This window comes from Scophthalmus maximus, chromosome 14 (assembly GCF_022379125.1).
Source record: "Scophthalmus maximus strain ysfricsl-2021 chromosome 14, ASM2237912v1, whole genome shotgun sequence".
NCBI lineage: Eukaryota > Metazoa > Chordata > Actinopteri > Pleuronectiformes > Scophthalmidae > Scophthalmus > Scophthalmus maximus.
Genome location: NC_061528.1, coordinates 16,692,501 through 16,709,699, shown reverse-complemented (window position 1 = coordinate 16,709,699; position 17,199 = coordinate 16,692,501). Strand labels below are relative to the sequence as shown.

Genomic DNA, 17,199 nt, shown 5'->3' with positions numbered 1-17,199 from the left:
TCAGTAATGTCACATGATTTTAACTTTGAATCTTGTCTGTTCCCCGGATGTGGTGCGCGTGGAGGCGTCTGTACTTTTAGCTGTTTGATGCTGTGCATCCTGTGAACCCTCTTGTTTATCCTCTAAACTGTAAAGTAGTCTATAACAGTATTTAAGGATTAGAGGAAGTTTGTTTGTCGCTAACATATTTGTGATCTTATGGCCTTTCTAAAATGTCAGCATTTTAGCTGAGACATTTCAAACATTACTCACCTACATACCACCCCCCCCCCCCCCCCCAAGTGTTAAGTATTCTCATTTCCTAACCAGGCTACTCTGACCTCAGCATATAAAACGGCTCATCCAGATTTACAGCTCAGGCTGATCCAGTTTCTAGTAAAGTAAATTTCTGGTCAGCTGTAATAAGAGGATTGCCTGTCATTTCTGTAGAGAAGGGGATTTTTGGGAAAACACTAAATAGTTCTCTTTAACATAATGGCGTACAGACCTGATCTTGGATAAGGCCCGTGCACTGACGGCATGGTGATCTATCTCAATAACTGCAACACTGCAAATAAGAACTTTTTTTAAACATCCTCTAAAACACATTCAATCATGTTGTGTAGTACAATAAGGGGTCACAATATTATTATATATTTTACCTTCCCAGTTAGTGTCAATGTGTTTAAGCAAGATTAAGTTTGCCATTGATGTGATCACATTCACTTTGACTGTCGAGCCATCATGAACGTCTTACTTCAGAAAAAACAGTCCAGAGAATTGTTCTGTATTCTATCAGCACAAGATGTTAGAATGGGACGACCTTTGACTTCCTTCCACCTCTTTGTTTAAACCATCATGTTTCCCATGGAAACAGTTTACATTGGTCCTGAAGAGGAGGCTTTGAAAGGGAGATCTGCCCTGTGTCATTAATACTTCACAATGATCCCTGGTGCTCTTCCCCTTTTTTCCTGCCACATTTTGCTTGTACAAGTTGATTTTGCAACCCTCAGCTGCTCTGCTTGACAACATGAGCAATCTCTGTCTGTAATATCCGTCATAATCGCCAATCCGCCAAATTTGCCGGGCACAAAAGAGAATAACATGTGCTATTTTGTCTTAAAGCTGAAGATATGATCTAAATTCTATGTATACATATAGTATATATGGTCAGAGGAATTATTGATTGAATGATTCGCAAAATTAGTCCAAGTCAGTGAATTGCATGTTTAAAATTAAGTGGAATTGTAGCGAAGAGAAACCACAAATCAAAATATATTGTTTATTAATACTGATTAATTAATCATAACCATAAATGAATGGGATTTCTTTTTAAATATTCTCTTTAAGTAACCCAAAATGTCATGTTTTTCGCTATGGTGCAAGTTTTGTATATTTTCTTATTTGTGCTGATATGTCCTAGAGCCGCCCTCTGCCTCCTATTGTCACAGTGCTGTGTCTTTAACTGTCTTCTCTCTTACGCTTGCTTCTCATTCCTCTGAGTTCTTCCACTTTTCTTTCATATTGACATCAGTGAGAGTAGACAGTTTTTTGTTAAATGCCTTAATTGTTTAAAAAAAAAAAAAATTATATATATATATAAAATCTCAATTGCTAATGAGAGAAGTTCATCAGCTGACCATCTACATTAGTCACAGGTCACAACTCATCAAGTTAGTCACTGTTAAGTGGGAGTGTGGAACTGTATAGGCTCCCTTGTCATCATGAGTAACAGATTCCGGCTCCAACAGTTAATATATAAACACAGACGGTCAAGAGACGTCCAGTCCACTTCACTTGACTCAAGTGTTCATGTCACAACACTTGTCACCGTACACTTACTGTACATGCACGCCAGTGGGCAATGTAGTAGAAGCAATGCAGTACAAGTTGTAAGGCCTATTCAGTGTCCTGACTCTGCTGGGCCTACCACAACCACGCACGCATTTGTTTTTTCATGTTGTTTCATGCGTTTCCCCTGAAACAACACCATTGTCATTGACAATGTCAATGTCAAATAAGGTCATAAGCATTGACACAGAAGTGGGCACCCCCTTAAGGAACCCTGCTTCTCAAACATGCAAAGAACAAAGTAAATGAAATGAATTACACTTAAAATAATTAATCTTTGTCTTTCATACAATGTTATTATTCATCATTCTTACTTTATAAGTTACCTGCTGCCTCAAAATTCCCTTCTTCTGCCTTCTGCTCTTCTCTCCTCCCCTTTATTTGTCATTCCTCTGTTAAACAAGCTGCTTTTCAGTCCGTCCGTCACCCCCCCATTCATTTGCATATAATCTAATTTTCCTCTTTGCTGTTTTCATTTAATGCCCCGCCCCCCCTCCGTTTTTGTTTACCTCGTCTCTCACTCACTCCCCTTTTCCCAAATCCCACTCCCTTTCCTTCGTCCCTCTCTTTTTCCCCTCCACCCTCAGGTGTCCTCTTCCCTCCATCCTCCCCGCTCATGTCTCGTCCAAGCTCCGTAAAAAGGAGTTGGACACACCGGACCAACAAACGACAGTCTCACCGTCTGTACTGACATGAATTGGACTAGTAAATGGGAATGGCTCAGCAGTGGCTCGTCAAACGAAAACCTTCTGGTGTTTGTGACAGCGACTGTACCACATGGAAGAACACGCTTGGTCTGGATGTACATATGCCTTAGTCACTGAAACATTCCATCAGCAGAATCAGAATCGTGTTTATTGCCAAGTAGGTTCTCACATACAAGGAATTTGCCACTCTGTCTAGTGACACTTCTCCAAGCTTGCAGTCTCACTTGATACTACTACAGTGTCTCAGTACATCTCCGCATGTCCTGCCAGTTTTCCTCAATCCTTTTTCCAGTGCCAATTCTGAAAAGTTCCCCTTTTCTCAGTTCATCTTCTTTTCTCTCCTCTTATCTCCCATTTACTCACCCTCAATACTTACTTTATCTCTGCCCCTTTCTCTCCTTTCCTTCTTCCAACCTTCATTCCTAACCTCATAGTGAAACTGTGGGGAGTAGTTTCAATGTAAGGGCGAGGAATTCAACTTCACTCTTGACTGCAAGGAAACAATAGGACACACAGTTCCTCGAGGGTTTAGACTCGTTCCCTTCTGCCTCTTATTTTCAGTCTCTCAAACATCAGTACATGTTTTTGTAATACTTTTCATACACTGTTGCTTTTTATATATACAGTGGTGTGAAAAAGTGTTTGCCCCCTTGCTGATTTCTTATTTTTTTGCATGATTGTCAAACCTAAATGTTTCAGATCAACAAACAAATTTAAGTATGAGACAAAGATAACGCTGGTAACACAAAATGCATTTTTTAAATTAAGGTTTTTATTATTAAGGGGGAAAAAAATCCAAACCTACATGGCCCTGTGTGAAAAAGTGTTCCCCCCCCCCCAAAAAAAAAACAAAAAAAAAAACAAAATGAAGACTTTGGAGTGGCCTAGTCAAAGTCCTGACCTGAATCCTATTGAGATGCTGTGGCATGACCTTAAACAGGCAGTTATTGCTCGAAAAAATGTGGCTGAATTACAACAATTCTGCAAAGATGACTGGGCCAAAATTCCTCCACAGCGCTGTAAAAGACTCATTGCAAGTTATTGCAAACGCTTGATTGCAGTTGTTGCTGCTAAGGGTGGCCCAACCAGTTATCAGGTTTAGGGGGCAATCACTTTTTCACACAGGGCCATGTAGGTTTGGATTTTTTTCCCCTTAATAATAAAAAACCTTCATTTAAAAACTGCATTTTGTGTTTACCTGTGTTATCTTTGTCTTATATTTAAATTTGTTTGATGATCTGAAACATTTAGGTGTGACAAACATGCAAAAAAATAAGAAATCAGGAAGGGGGCAAACACTTTTTCACACCACTGTAAGTTTGATGTCCATCAAATGATTTTAATATAAGAATTGAATGTGATTCTCTTTTATATTGAATTTGTTCTGCACATTTCATGGATCTGCTGCTCTGTTTTTAAAGGAGGTTGCATAAGAAGGTTGATTTGTCTCACCTGTAGAGAAATTTTGTCCAATAGTTTGTTGGATTAGTTTAGCGCAGAAGCAATGAACGAGCAATACGTTGCTTTGGCTCTGGCAAAGGTGCCATCCAAACATTTCCAAAAATCTGTCAAATTTGCACGTCACTGTTTGTCCTCAGTGCTGGACATATCCTGGACTCTACACTAACAAATGGAGGTTGTTGACCTTCTCATCCAACTTCTTGGAAGAAATCAAACGAACATAATTCCATTAAAATATTCAAAACTGAATCAAAGATTTAGATGGAATATATGTATCTGTTGTTAGTACACTGTAACAGTTTAGTGAAGTGATGAAGTACAGTTGAGCTTTTTTTTTTAAATGAAATGAGCCGTCCATCAGGGTGATGGTGGGTTTGCTTGACAGAGCAGTAGTGTGTAGGAGTTGATGTCCACTGAATGTTTACTGAGACCTACACACCTCTGCTACATTGGACAACTGTCTCTTTCACATTCCTGCACAATGAAGATAATTTCACGTTTACAACACAACTGTTACCAAAGGATGTTCACCTTCTGTATGTTTTGAATAATTGATTGAAATCACTTGAAATCCCTTGTTACAGAAGAGTGTAGAGCTTAAAATCGAATCTTTAAAGTGTGTTTGATCCGTTTTTGCTACTTAACTGTTAAAAGGAGGGCTGCAACTAACAATTATTTTCGTAATCGATTAATCTGTCGGATAATTTTCTTGATTAATCAATTAGTTGTTTGGTCCGTAAAATGACAGAAAATGGTGAAAAATGTCGATCATGTCTCCCGATCTCCAATATTACTAAAGATATTTAGTTTACTGTCTTAGAGCAAAGAAACCAGAAAATATACATATTTAAGAAGCTGATATCAGAGAATATTGACTTTATTTCCATAAAAAATGTACTTAAACCGATTAATTGATTATCAAAATAGTTGGCGATTAATTTAGTAGTTGATTACTAATCGATTAATTGTTGCAGCTCTAGCTAAAAGATTACCAGGATTTTGGTTCACTTTGTCAAATTTACTGATTATTATTTTGTGTCCTCACTTGCTGTCATTCAAGTTGTACCTTGATTATTGTACATGAACAGTCAGTCGTATAGGTCAGGTGTTGATGTATGACTATGAAGCGCAGTGGGCTACTATGAGGATTGCATTTAATAAAAAGTTTGCTGCCAAATTCATGCGTAAAAATCTACAGATAGACTCTCATTCTCTCGACGAAAACTTGCAGCGATTTTTTTTTTCTAATATCCACACGTTTTTCTTTTGTTAGTTTGCTTTATATCTGCATTCAGTCCTTCTGTCAATAACAAGGAGGAGGTGAGCAGCGTAGCTGGTGAAACTCAACTCTCATCATGTATGTTACTACTCAGTGTTTGCCCGTGAGGAGACGGATCATCCTTGGTATGTGTATCTCGTCTTGTGTCTGTATTTATTGCCGACAAAAGGGGGTTTATACATCCTCGCTGTCCCTTCTGTTTCCTTGATGGATTACGTAACATGTGGGAGCACTTTATTACATGTGGTTTGTGAATCCTCTGGCAAAGCGTTCTACTTTTCTCCACATATTTTGTAAGTGTGGTGCTCTCTCCCCTCCTGTACCTGTACCACTACATGCTTCAACCGTGTCCGCGGGCTACAGAAATATGAGGTAATTACTGGGCTGCAAGAAGAGCCTCTTCCAAAACCCATGTGTAATATGTATTTGCTTCGGGACCTTTGGAATTCTGAGAATATTGCACTGCATTATCTCCTGCAAAAGTTATTACTTTCCTTGAAGACTTGAAGACTTATTACCATTGGTAGAATTGTGCTTCTGTAAAATGGTTCCTTTACCTCTTGAGAGGACGTTTGCCTTTTGCGCAGTTTTACTTATTTTAGAGCTAGCACTGCTGGATCTTTCTTGTTGTTCCTGATGCATGGTCATATTTGCCAAATCCACTGATGCACCCATGAGCTTATACGATACGCCTTTTATTTTATTTTTATTTTTTTAATTTTGCGGTTTGTTGGGTAAGAAATGGGTAATATTCTAAAATATCTTATGATATATCATCATGGGCCTGTTTTGCCATCTTTCCAGAGTCCATTCATATCTAATGGATGCAGGTAAGTTTTACAGCTATGAAATCCTGAATTCTTCTGTTCCAATTTTGGTTTATCACTCACATCATATCTGTTTATATTCATACTTGTATGCAGCTGCTATTAAACCTGCCTCTTCTTGTATCTTCCTCTTCACCCTTTTATTGTCTCTAGTGTGCCTGCGGTTGCTGACCTGATGGAGACCTGCATCGATGATGTCCTCAGGGCTCCTGTTCCCACGGTGACGGCTACTGAGGAGGCCGGACCGAGCAACACCTTTGCTGCTGCTGCTGCCAGCGCTGCAACAGAAGATCCGCTCAGCCTTGCTGGTGAGGCTATTGAAAACCTGGCACAGAATGGAAAAAGTCTGACAATGGAAATTATGCAAGAAATTAGAAATTATTCAAAATGTGATGATATTTTCACACATTGTTCTGTACATTCCAACAACCACTCTACTTACATTAAGTCAGATATTAACACAGCCCACAGGTGATTATGTGGGTCATGTTAACAAGTAAAGTAAAAGAGAACATCTAGTTGAAGCATTCTGAAAGCGTACATTATAACTATACTCGTAATGTCAGTATAATGTTAATGGTAAATATACCAGTTATATTGTACATGCACTAGTAGATAATCATACATTTGGGATTTGTGTTAATTTAAATGTATCTGTGTGTATTTAGATGTAGCAGCTCGTCTGAAGCAGCTGGAGTTGGAGAGCAGTCCTGTCCTTGCTCCTCTGAGAAATAACTTCAATGTCAATGTGGCCATGAACAATCAGGTGTGTGTTTGCTTTTACAATATTTCTCCTGAAAGCCCTTTAGAATCTAGTCTCGTAACACTGGCTCGGAGAAATGACAGCAGGTATGAGGTCAGACTCAGTATTTTTATCAGAAACTGATTTTTTACCCCCGGTATTTCTTGATTGAGGGTTTAGGTTGCATATGCAAACATTCCAAGTTGCTGTTGTTATTGTGCTTGTTTTTTAAATGGTTCACGTGTGCCCCGTGTGCCCCTGCTCCAACAGGAGGACGTGTTGAAGCTCACAGAGAAGTGTGATCTAAGCAGCACAGGCGGTAGTCCAGTCGTCACTCCCCTGCGCATCCCGGAGGATCTGAAGAGTAACATCCTGAAAGCACAAGCCGAGGCCGCCGCTGCCCTCAAGGTGAGGTACAGGATTAAAGTAAACTGGACATACAGAAAGAGGAGGAGAAGAGAAACTCTTGATGTACAGTAACAATACTCAAGTCTTTTAATGATAATTATCAAAGCGTTTTAGATTCAGTGCTGCATTGTATTGTTGAGGGATTCTAAACTGAAAGATGTGCAGGGATTAAAGTCTGGAATTGTCTCAGGTTATTTACTAATACAGTAAATCACCAGTTACAATTAATTTTTCCTGAATAAAGTAATTAATCTATGGACTTTTGTCAGCTCCATGGTTTTAAATTCGGTTGTTTTTGATTGAACCTTTTTGTTTGTGCGAAGGCCTATTATTCATCATTAGCCCCATCCAAATGGATTTGAAGTAAAACACTCTAGAACCTTTTCACCCCTTAAGTATGACACGTTTGATCTTACTCTGACAGTGTGTCCCAGCAGAATGTAATCATTACACCTGCAGCACACCAGAGATGTGGAAAATGAAAACCTATTATGGTATTCTTCTATTAAGTGGTCTCACAGCAGATGTTTGTTTATACGCTTATCTTGCTGCACAGGGCTCTGTGGAGGAGCATGTCATAATGGTCGGAGAAAAAAACTGTAACTTGCAGGAAGCTTCTGCCAGGTATGACCTCACACTCTTTACAATCACATTCGTCGGAGTGCGGGAGCCAAGTTAAACTTCCACACGCTCATCTTTAGGTTAAATGGTTGCAGTTTATATCTTATTTAGAACAATGTTTGTTAAAGTCAGCAATATTTAAGTTTCTTCTCAAATAGGTGAGCATGTTATTTTCGCTTTAATAGAAATAGCCAAAATATGCATATGCTCACTGATCTATAGTTGCATAGTTATAATACACAATTGAACTAATAAATATAAAGAAAAAAAGATATTTCGCAAATTGAGTGTGTGAACTGAGTGTTAGAAAAGAAAAATCTGACTAGGAAAAAAAAAAGTAATCTCCTTTAAAGTCAGTCGAGCACCATCAGTCAGAATAGAGCCAACACGGACAAGAGAAAATCGATTGTCTTAAAACCGGGCCTACACCCTCCTCCTTCATCTCCCTGAGTCATACCAACTGTCACCGCTTTGTCTCTAACCTATCGCCAATCACAATCCTCTCTGGTAGAGCTGATTAAAGCTCTTGAATATTCATGAGGATTATTAGCATCGCTCGCAACATTACATCACCTGCGGCTCATCCCTATTAGCAAGGGCGTACAGATCGACAGGCGAGTCCCCGTTGCGGTCTCACAGCAGAGGCAGAACAAAAGTTCCCCTTTTTTATGAGGCTTCAAGATGTGGACAAAGGGATTTACTGAATCCATTATGTTTAAAGATTAATTAAATCATAATAAAACCTGGATGGAAAATAAAGTACTCACAAAACAGTGATTGTAGCTTGAAGCAAGATAATGTGATTTATATTATTTTGTGCAGAGGTTTTACTCAGTATAATAGGATTGATTTGATCCCATCCTCGTGAGTCATGTTTTTATTTTTTTCCTCTGTAAATCAAACTGAATATTTCATGCAGGCATGTACATAGTGTAGACATCCTCTCGCTCCAACAGAAGTATGTGCTGCTGTCTTTTGCCAGGTTGAAGGTGCGCACCGGGCGGCTGGGCAGTAACTCGTCTCTTTCCGTTTGCAGTCGCTTGGACACCCAGGACTCCTGGGACCTGCTGAGGCCAGCTTCTCTGGTCTCATCGGCCGCGGCAAGGTCATTGTGCTCTCGTGTGTGTGTGTGTGTGTGTGTGTGTGTGTGTGTGTGTGTGTGTGTGTGTGTGTGTGTGTGTGTGTGTGTGTGTGTGTGTGTGTGTGTGTGTGTGTGTGTGTGTGTGTGTGTGTGTGTGTGTGTGTGTGTGTGTGTGTGTGTGTGTGTGTGTGTGTGTGTGTGGTCATTATTGCAGTGTAAGCGCTTGCAATGGATGGATCTTTGATGCTAGCTGCGTATTCTTAAATCGTCTTGAGAAGAACTGAGACACACACATTTTGTCTGTTTCCCCTTGCTTTAACTTAAGCCAAATGATAAATGCAGTGAAATCATCTCCAGTAGTAGTAGTTTTGTAATTATTCTGCTCTCCTTTCTAAGACTAAATAAACGGAGGCAGTCCTGTAACTTTAAACGCACCTTGTGTAATGATCACATCCACTTCACCTACTTCAGCTGTATGGACCTTGACTGTGTGAATAGAGATACAGTTTTGACCATTTTGATCTCAGGAAGAAATGAAGCAGGGGAGGGAAATAATTATGAGTTTAGAAAGTTAAAAAACAGAGTTTAGCTAGTTTACAGTGTCCACCCGCTTTTTCGTCAGTGGCATCAGCCTGACTGAATAATCTTACATCACAGATAATTATGTGGGCCTACGTTCTCTGAAACAGAACATAAAAACAAATCATGATTTCACAATAACCAGCACAAACATGTTACTTGTTCTCTGTGGTCTTTGCTGACATCTGTTGGCATGTTTGAGAATTGCTTGAGTCAGGGTGCTTTGGGTCACATGACTTGGGTTCTGCCTGGATAATGCAGCTCAAGAACGGTTTACAGTAGGATGACACAAAAATACAGACACACACACAGACGCTTGACCGGACAATTCCCGAAAGCCGTTTGGCTCCAGGATCGTCAATGTGCTAAATGCTTCTACCATGCAGACTGTTCCTCTTCTACAGTCTTGAGGACATAGGCATTTTGCTGAAACAAAAACAAAAAAAGATTAATCACAATTAATCTGTGACTAATTTCAATGTCAGTTTAAACTTTTCCACTTGTTCCACTGTCTCAAAAGTGCAGCTGTTTTGTGTTTAATACTGTAAACATAACTTGGGGTTTATGAACTGTTGGTTAAGCAACTTACATCATTAGAAAACATTGTCAGAAAATTCTTGCATAAGAAAGTGCATGGAATGTGCCAATTAAAATATGTTTATCATACCAAGGATAAGGAACTTGATAAAATGTGTGTCATTGTTTCTGTGAGGAATTCTCTATAAAGTAAAACAGAAATCTGAAACTCTTATTCCTTTGCTCATTTTTATTTCTATTTTTCTGCTTGTCAGTGCTGAGAGGTTGGCTGAAGATGTAAACCCCTCTGTTCCCAAGATGCCCTCTGAGTCTGCCAGCGAAGGCATGGCTCCTAAGGTAACATGATTATTCATAGTTAAAATCATTTACTGTTTTGCATTTAGATTTGCTACCACGATTCTTTTCACACATGTATAAATCGTTTTATTGTTATCTGAGGGCTGGAGATCAAATATTGTTCCATTGGATTTTTCAGTATAAGGAGCTCCACTCTCTGTAAGAGCTCTTTAAGCTGAGCCAGGCTCAGTCTAATACAGATGTACACAGGTCGATGTACAGATCTAATTTGAAGTATCGCATCAGAAAAAGTTGATGCAAACGGCAAAATAAAAAATAAAAAACTTAATTCACAACTTTGATATCGAAACAACTTTGTTGAATAAGTTCTGACGTGGGGAACATTCAACTCACATGACTGATCAGCTGTTCCCGCTGTCTGAGTCTTCCTCGGAGCTCGGGTTGGGCCTGTGTTAACTGAATTGAAAGTACTATGATAAGTTGCTCAATTGAAAGTAACTCCTGCAGACCTCTCTCCACGTTTCCTCTCTGTTGCCAAGCACACAGCATGTCGTATGGGTATGTTGCCGAGGCAGCTGCTGTTGTGTTTTCGGTTTGCTTCTACTGTTCTATTACAGCCATGTTACGGTAGGCGTACGTAGCTTATAGCACCATCTTTTGATCAAACTGCTCTAGTTTATTCACTCCAAACCAGTTGATAAAAATTCGCTCGACATTTAGATGGAAACGTATGGTCTGATACAGGAATGTCCTTGTTGTTTGTATGTAGTGATTTAAAGGGCGTTTGTGTCACCCTGCAGGTGAAGGCAGAGGAATTTGACCTGACAAAAACTGTCCCTCTCTCTGACAACCTGATCGACTTCACTGATCCAGTTCCTGCGGTAGGTTAAAGCCCATGAGCCCAAATTGTTGCACAAATGCGGTGGTATGTGCAATAATTCTGAAATTCCTGTAATGATGTATAATTTAAGAATTTTCAGAGATTTTGTGAGCAACATTTAATCAGGAAGGACATATTGGCCATTGCAGGGAGTAAAGCACCGAGTGTCTGCAGCCCTGACCACATTTACAGCGAACAGGCATTAAAGTTAATGTATGTGAGGATAGACATTTACAGCATTTATGAACATGTAGATTGACACTGATATAAACAGAGGAAGAACGAGATCTCTCTGTATGATCTGCGGAAATAAACTTGTCAGTGATCTGGTGTGAAAATGAAAAATCAGTGAGGTCAGTAGATGGTAACAACATTTTTCTGGTCGTCTTCCAGCTTCCACCAGTGCAGCAGCCAAAACCTCTCATCACTCCTCGCTGGATCATCCCGTCGACTGCTGTGAGTGCTCTTGTGTCTTTTCACTCGTCTATCATTCCCCCCTTCTTCTCGTTTGTCTGGCCCGTTCCTTTCTCTTCCACAGGTTCTTTGAGAAATCTTCCAGACAGTTGTGATGTGCATTTAATCATTTTAATTTGTGTCCATTGTCCTGAAACTGTCTTGGTTTTATTTTATTTTATTTTTTAATTTACACTTGCATAGTCGCTGTACACTTGTACATGCTGACATAGAGGCTACGTAGAAACTGACCTCCTTTCCTTCTCCCTCGTCCCCTCCTAATGCAGCCTGCCGGCGTCTTTACTAACGGCCTGCTCGACCTTGACCCCCCTGCTAAGGTCACCCCTCTTCTCCCTGCAGACGGGGGAGCTTCTCTCACCCCAGCCCTCCCCCACCTCGTGCACACACGTAACACCAGGTAACTTTTTTGGGAGGGTTTAGACCAAAGCGCTTTAAGGTTGTTGGAGCATGCTAAGAAAATTCCCAATGCAGGAGCACTTAAGCAGGTGAAAAACAAATAGGATGTTCAGCTCTTCAAACTTTGGGCTAAAATCTATTATAAATCTTACTTGACTTTGGTTCTTTGAAAAATTATGAGTTTATTTTGTGGCTCTAACATTGTGTCTGTCTGTGAAATGCTGCATGGTTCTGAGAGTCCTTGATGATAACAGCGAAGGTTAACTAAAAGTAAAATAAAATTTGTCTCACTATGAACTGGTTGACTAAGGGGCTCTCGCTGACATCGAGCAAAATAATGTCAAGTCATACTCACTATTGCAATGTGACTCAGTGCAGAATGATTATAGTTACAGAATTTACCTTACCACATGATGGATGTTTTATCTGCTCGATTACTTGACCAGTTTTTTAACCTTGTCGTTTTTTGTGTTTTTATAATTACAACATCACAATTAATCATTTTTATAGCAGTGTTTTTGTAGAATCCACAATCAACATGAGGGGCTTGTGTTTGATGTTTTTACTGGCAAAGCAGCCTCTATTGGCAATTCAGTCATTTGAGACCCCCCACCCCCCCCTGCATCCCACAGCTCTTCGGGTCAACCAGCAGCCTCGGACAATGGAGCCAAACCCAGAGGTCTCCTGACCACTGAGCTCTGATGACGAAAAACGCGGAGCCTCCTCCACGACACTCATCGCCCCGACTGCTTCTCCAGCCCAATCCCATCCCATCGCCTATCCACACACACACTCACACACAAGGAAGCTGGAGCCGGACGCTGTGGGCAGCGGAAAGGAAGAGGCAGCTGACGAGCACCACGACGTCAATCACAACCCCACGCCGACACAGATCCACTATCACGACACCAATACGGTTTGTCACGACAGGAGGACATCGAGCTTAGTCTTTGCAAAACACAAACATTTAGCTTCCAGTACGAACATCTTCTAACTTGTACTTTTGTTTTGCGTTTCACCGTTAGGGACCTGCCATTCACTTAATCCATCCACTCCACTTAAACCTCAGTCTCTCACAACCAGCACCACCTTCTTGTAGATGACAAGTGATCAAAGTCTTGTTTGCTGCGTAGGTCCAGTTGGGCTCCTTGCACAAAAAAAAAATCCACTATCTCTTGACACTGTAAAGTACCTTGACCACTGGCTTGTTCGTATAGAGTTGCCTCTTTTAGTGCTGCTCCCCCATTCCCCCTCCTTTTTATTGCTGGCAGTATAAACCACTGGATCCCTGCTCATCTGAGCTCACGTGCAGAAAAGCAGCTCACACGTCGAGCTGCTGCAGTACACTGGATACACGACTGTTCTAAAGAAAAAGACACCATTCAATTAAAATGTTGATTCTAAGAGATGAACGGCACCTGGACCAAACACGATGAAACACGTGGATATGATATTGTCCTGTCCTCGTAGCACACTACAATCTTTTTTTTTTATTCTTTTTTTTTAACCCACTCAATTCTACATGTGAAACTTTCCTGTTGCTGCCACTGGATATGAAAACGTCTCTGGATTACCTTTGAAGCACTGGACCTTAAAGGGATACTTTGCAATGGATGATGACAGACGATGACAACTTTATTTTTTTTTAATCCCGCTCATACATTTTTGTCTATTTTTTCTGTTTTTAATTTTGCCCATTTGCAGTTTCCTTCTTAAATCTGCATGTGTTGGTACCAGTGTCCAGAGGGAATCACTCTGTCTCTCTTTTTCAGAGCCTGTTTGTCCTGCCCTTTGGTAAACTCTTTTGGATTTTAATATGAAATTTGAAAAATGTTGTCTCAAATGTGATCCTATAATTTTATTTTTCACTCTAAACCACTGTTTTCATGAGTGGACCCTCCCCACAAACATACATTTTGAGTTCTAAGTTTGAAGCGTAAATGCAACATGTGAACACTGTGCGGTTACAGTTGTACAATTGTGAGCTGTCATTTTAGACAGTAATTCGACCCAGTTATAGACGGCGACTGCGAGTATTAAATATGCTGTAGCTATTACCCTGCCTTATGTAAATGAATGTATCCAAAATGTGTCATCTGAGAATGCTGGAGATGCCACAGTACAAATATGAAAATTGCTGATACATTGTGTAACTGGAGGAAAACTTTTATTCATTGTGTAAATGAGGCCTAATTCTACATTTCCTGAGTTCTTAATGAAGTATGTGACACTGACTCTTAAATGGTAATGAAGTTGTAGCATAAAAAAAAAAAAAACAACAACAACCGCATACATTGTAATCACTAAGTCTGGACCGTCATCCAAGTCGTCTGTAGTTTTCTTTAGGAAGCTGTTTTACAATATCTCCTTAGCAATGACTTATTTATGCTACTACTCAGTGTAATTATTCATATATATCATGTTGTCCAGAAGTGTTGTAGCGTACAGTTACAATGTATTTGTCAGTATAATGGCATCATCACCTGGCTGTAGATAAGAAGTAGATACTTTATTTTTTATTTTTTTGGACATTATGTTGGCAGTATTGTTACCACGTACTAAGGAGAATTTCGGCATTGAGGTGTTCTCCAATTGCAGAAGAATTAGGAGTTGTGTTACTGATCAAACTGACTGGGAAAACACGTGACATCTCAAAATGCATTTTTTTTATATAAACTTTTATTATATATATTTTTTTTTCCTGGAGTACCTTGATCATGACTCAGTAAAGCTTTGCTACAGTAGGAGTCAGTTTGTTTTTTCATTTATTTTATGTCGGGTTTATAGTTGAGATGAATTGAGGGGGTCATCGGTGACTACAGTTGGATTCATGCAGTTGATTATCAGATGTTGTATTCTGCTGCGGACCAGATGTGAATTTGTCTTGTTAGATGAACTACGAAACAATAACGTGGATCACTGGATGGTAAAAAAACAAACCTTTTTAGCATATTGTTTTCCTATTTACTTTAATCCAGTCTACTAAAATTTCTTGTATCTGTTACACAGGCCCGTGTAAAAATGTTTTAAAGCAATCTGAGCTTATTTTGTAGTGTCACCATTGGTCTTTTTACATATAAAAACAATTAATATGATTATTAATAATCCTAAATATCACATTTGATAATATAATAGTCCACAGTCTGCAGTATGTCTGCTGCACAAAGGATTCAACAATCAGCAGAACCAAGATACATTTTTCCCTTTACCACAACAACATGAGCTTTCATAACAAAACTGACTTTTCTTTGAATATTAATTTATGTTCCAGCAATATGTGAACATGCACATATTACGCAAGGTCTAAAGAAATGACTAGATTTTTTTTAACATATTAGTTAGTTATTTAATACAAAATCTTGTAAAGTGACAGACATTTCATAAGAGGGGCACATTTGTTACAAAAGCATAAACACTGGTTCTGTTCTGTTCAATGTCCTACTAAGTTGTGATCAGCTGATTTTTACTGTGTTACCCAGTTCACCACAGGATGGCAGCACATAACCATTTTTGCCTGTATAGTGGCAGGAGAGTTGAGCAGAGGATTTTCCACTTGCATCAAATACATTCCAGTTTAATAATATAAAGTATGCTCTAAATGCCGTATCAGAGTTGTAAGACATTAAAAAAAAAAGTGGGCCCTTACTAGATCAGGCTTGTCTGGACCGGAATTTGAACCCACTCTTCAACAAGCTGTACATGAAGAGGATTCCTTTTTGTGAAACATGAAATGTATAGTTAAAAATGTGCACAAAGTGACTCATCACAGACTAAAACGAGATTCCAAACAATATTTCCCCTTTGGATATACCTTGTCATGTGTATTAATCACGGTCTAATATCTCCAGGTTGAAGAATAGTCTCTCATTAGCTCAGGAAAGTCTGTTCATCAGATTCAATGTGAGTGATGTCTGTGTCAGGGACACGAGTTATTTGGGAGTGGGCAGGTATTAGATGAGTGTGCAAATGATAAGTGATATTTTTTAACACAAATTAACATTTCATCATCTCTTCAGTTTTGTCCTCCACCAAACCTCCCCTCCCCGCCTCTCCCTTTCCTGTCGGCCGACCTTCTTTTTTGGTCCAACACAACTGTCCTCTTTCAATTGATGTAAATATTTTGCCTGACCAGCCATAAAGCAGATTTTATGTCTATTTTTCATATTGACACTAACCAAGCCATAGACAAATGGAAAGTCACACAGGAGGCATTCATCATAGACTGCTCCATGCCTCCCTCAGAATCCCCTGACGCAGACATCATGGTGGAGGAGCATGGTGGTCCTGAGCCCCACGACGCCTGTATAGAAGTCGATTAATAACGCTGGTATCTCCTATGAATGATGTGCGTCTCAATCAGCATGTATTTGAAAATGAGCGGGGTTTTCATAGATTCCCACTTTAAAGGGGCAGCAAATGACTGGAATCCAAAACACGTCTTGTGGGATTCAGTGAATACTTCCTCACGGTTCGTTAGCTGTCGGTTCAAAATATTGTTTTTCGGCTCAGCACTGACTGTAAATTGAAAACAAATCCAAAAAAAAGCTGTGCGCACTTTGTGAACATTGGAACTTATTGAAAGCATGTAATCATTTTGTTAGCCACCAGTTGGCAGCATTGTTTTCTTCATTTCTTTCTCAGGCTTCAGGGTGAACAATGCTCTTTTGGGACCTGCATGGTGTTGAATGAGGGACAATATGAAATTGAGACAACCATGCGTTTATATATCTCTTACACCAAGAGGAACCCATGTTGTACGATTCATCGCAGTGGAGTTTACGCTTTTGCAATGTCTTTTTGTATGAAGAGCAGGTTTCCTCTTCCTGAATCTTCAGTGCTTCCCTCTCACCCGTTATGCAGCCTCGGGACCGGATTCCGTCGGGATCCCTCGGGGGTCGCATCGCATTGACGAAAACTTAAATCGGTACCAAAATGAAAGCAGAGGCTCTGCAGGTATTTTTTGAATCGCCATTTGAATTGCGGGGACTTTGAAACCGAATGACTGGGGCTGGTCCGCGCTACAGAGCAACACATAGTCGGACCTCTATTAAACAGCGGAGCGGCCTACAGCTCAATAACT

The 17,199-nt window shown here is 39.8% G+C and overlaps 1 protein-coding gene across 7 annotated transcripts in view; it reads left to right on the top strand.

Annotated features, from left to right (window-relative positions):
- Positions 1–14,866, top strand: part of epb41l5 (erythrocyte membrane protein band 4.1 like 5) — a 34,862-nt gene extending 19,996 nt beyond the window's left edge. For 4 of the 7 annotated variants that reach the window (XM_035603613.2, XM_035603612.2, XM_035603609.2 and 1 more), the window contains 10 exons: positions 6,258–6,412; positions 6,773–6,870; positions 7,117–7,254; positions 7,811–7,878; positions 8,858–8,980; positions 10,327–10,408; positions 11,170–11,250; positions 11,643–11,705; positions 11,990–12,120; positions 12,752–14,866. In XM_035603613.2, the coding sequence (XP_035459506.1) occupies positions 6,258–6,412; positions 6,773–6,870; positions 7,117–7,254; positions 7,811–7,878; positions 8,858–8,980; positions 10,327–10,408; positions 11,170–11,250; positions 11,643–11,705; positions 11,990–12,120; positions 12,752–12,821 (1,009 nt within the window). In that variant the 3' untranslated portion in view covers positions 12,822–14,866. The remainder of the gene's footprint in view (positions 1–6,257; positions 6,413–6,772; positions 6,871–7,116; positions 7,255–7,810; positions 7,879–8,857; positions 8,981–10,326; positions 10,409–11,169; positions 11,251–11,642; positions 11,706–11,989; positions 12,121–12,751) is intronic. The other 3 variants (XM_035603610.2, XM_047337193.1, XM_035603614.2) reach the window with 2 other exon arrangements.
- Positions 14,867–17,199: the final 2,333 nt, after the last annotated feature.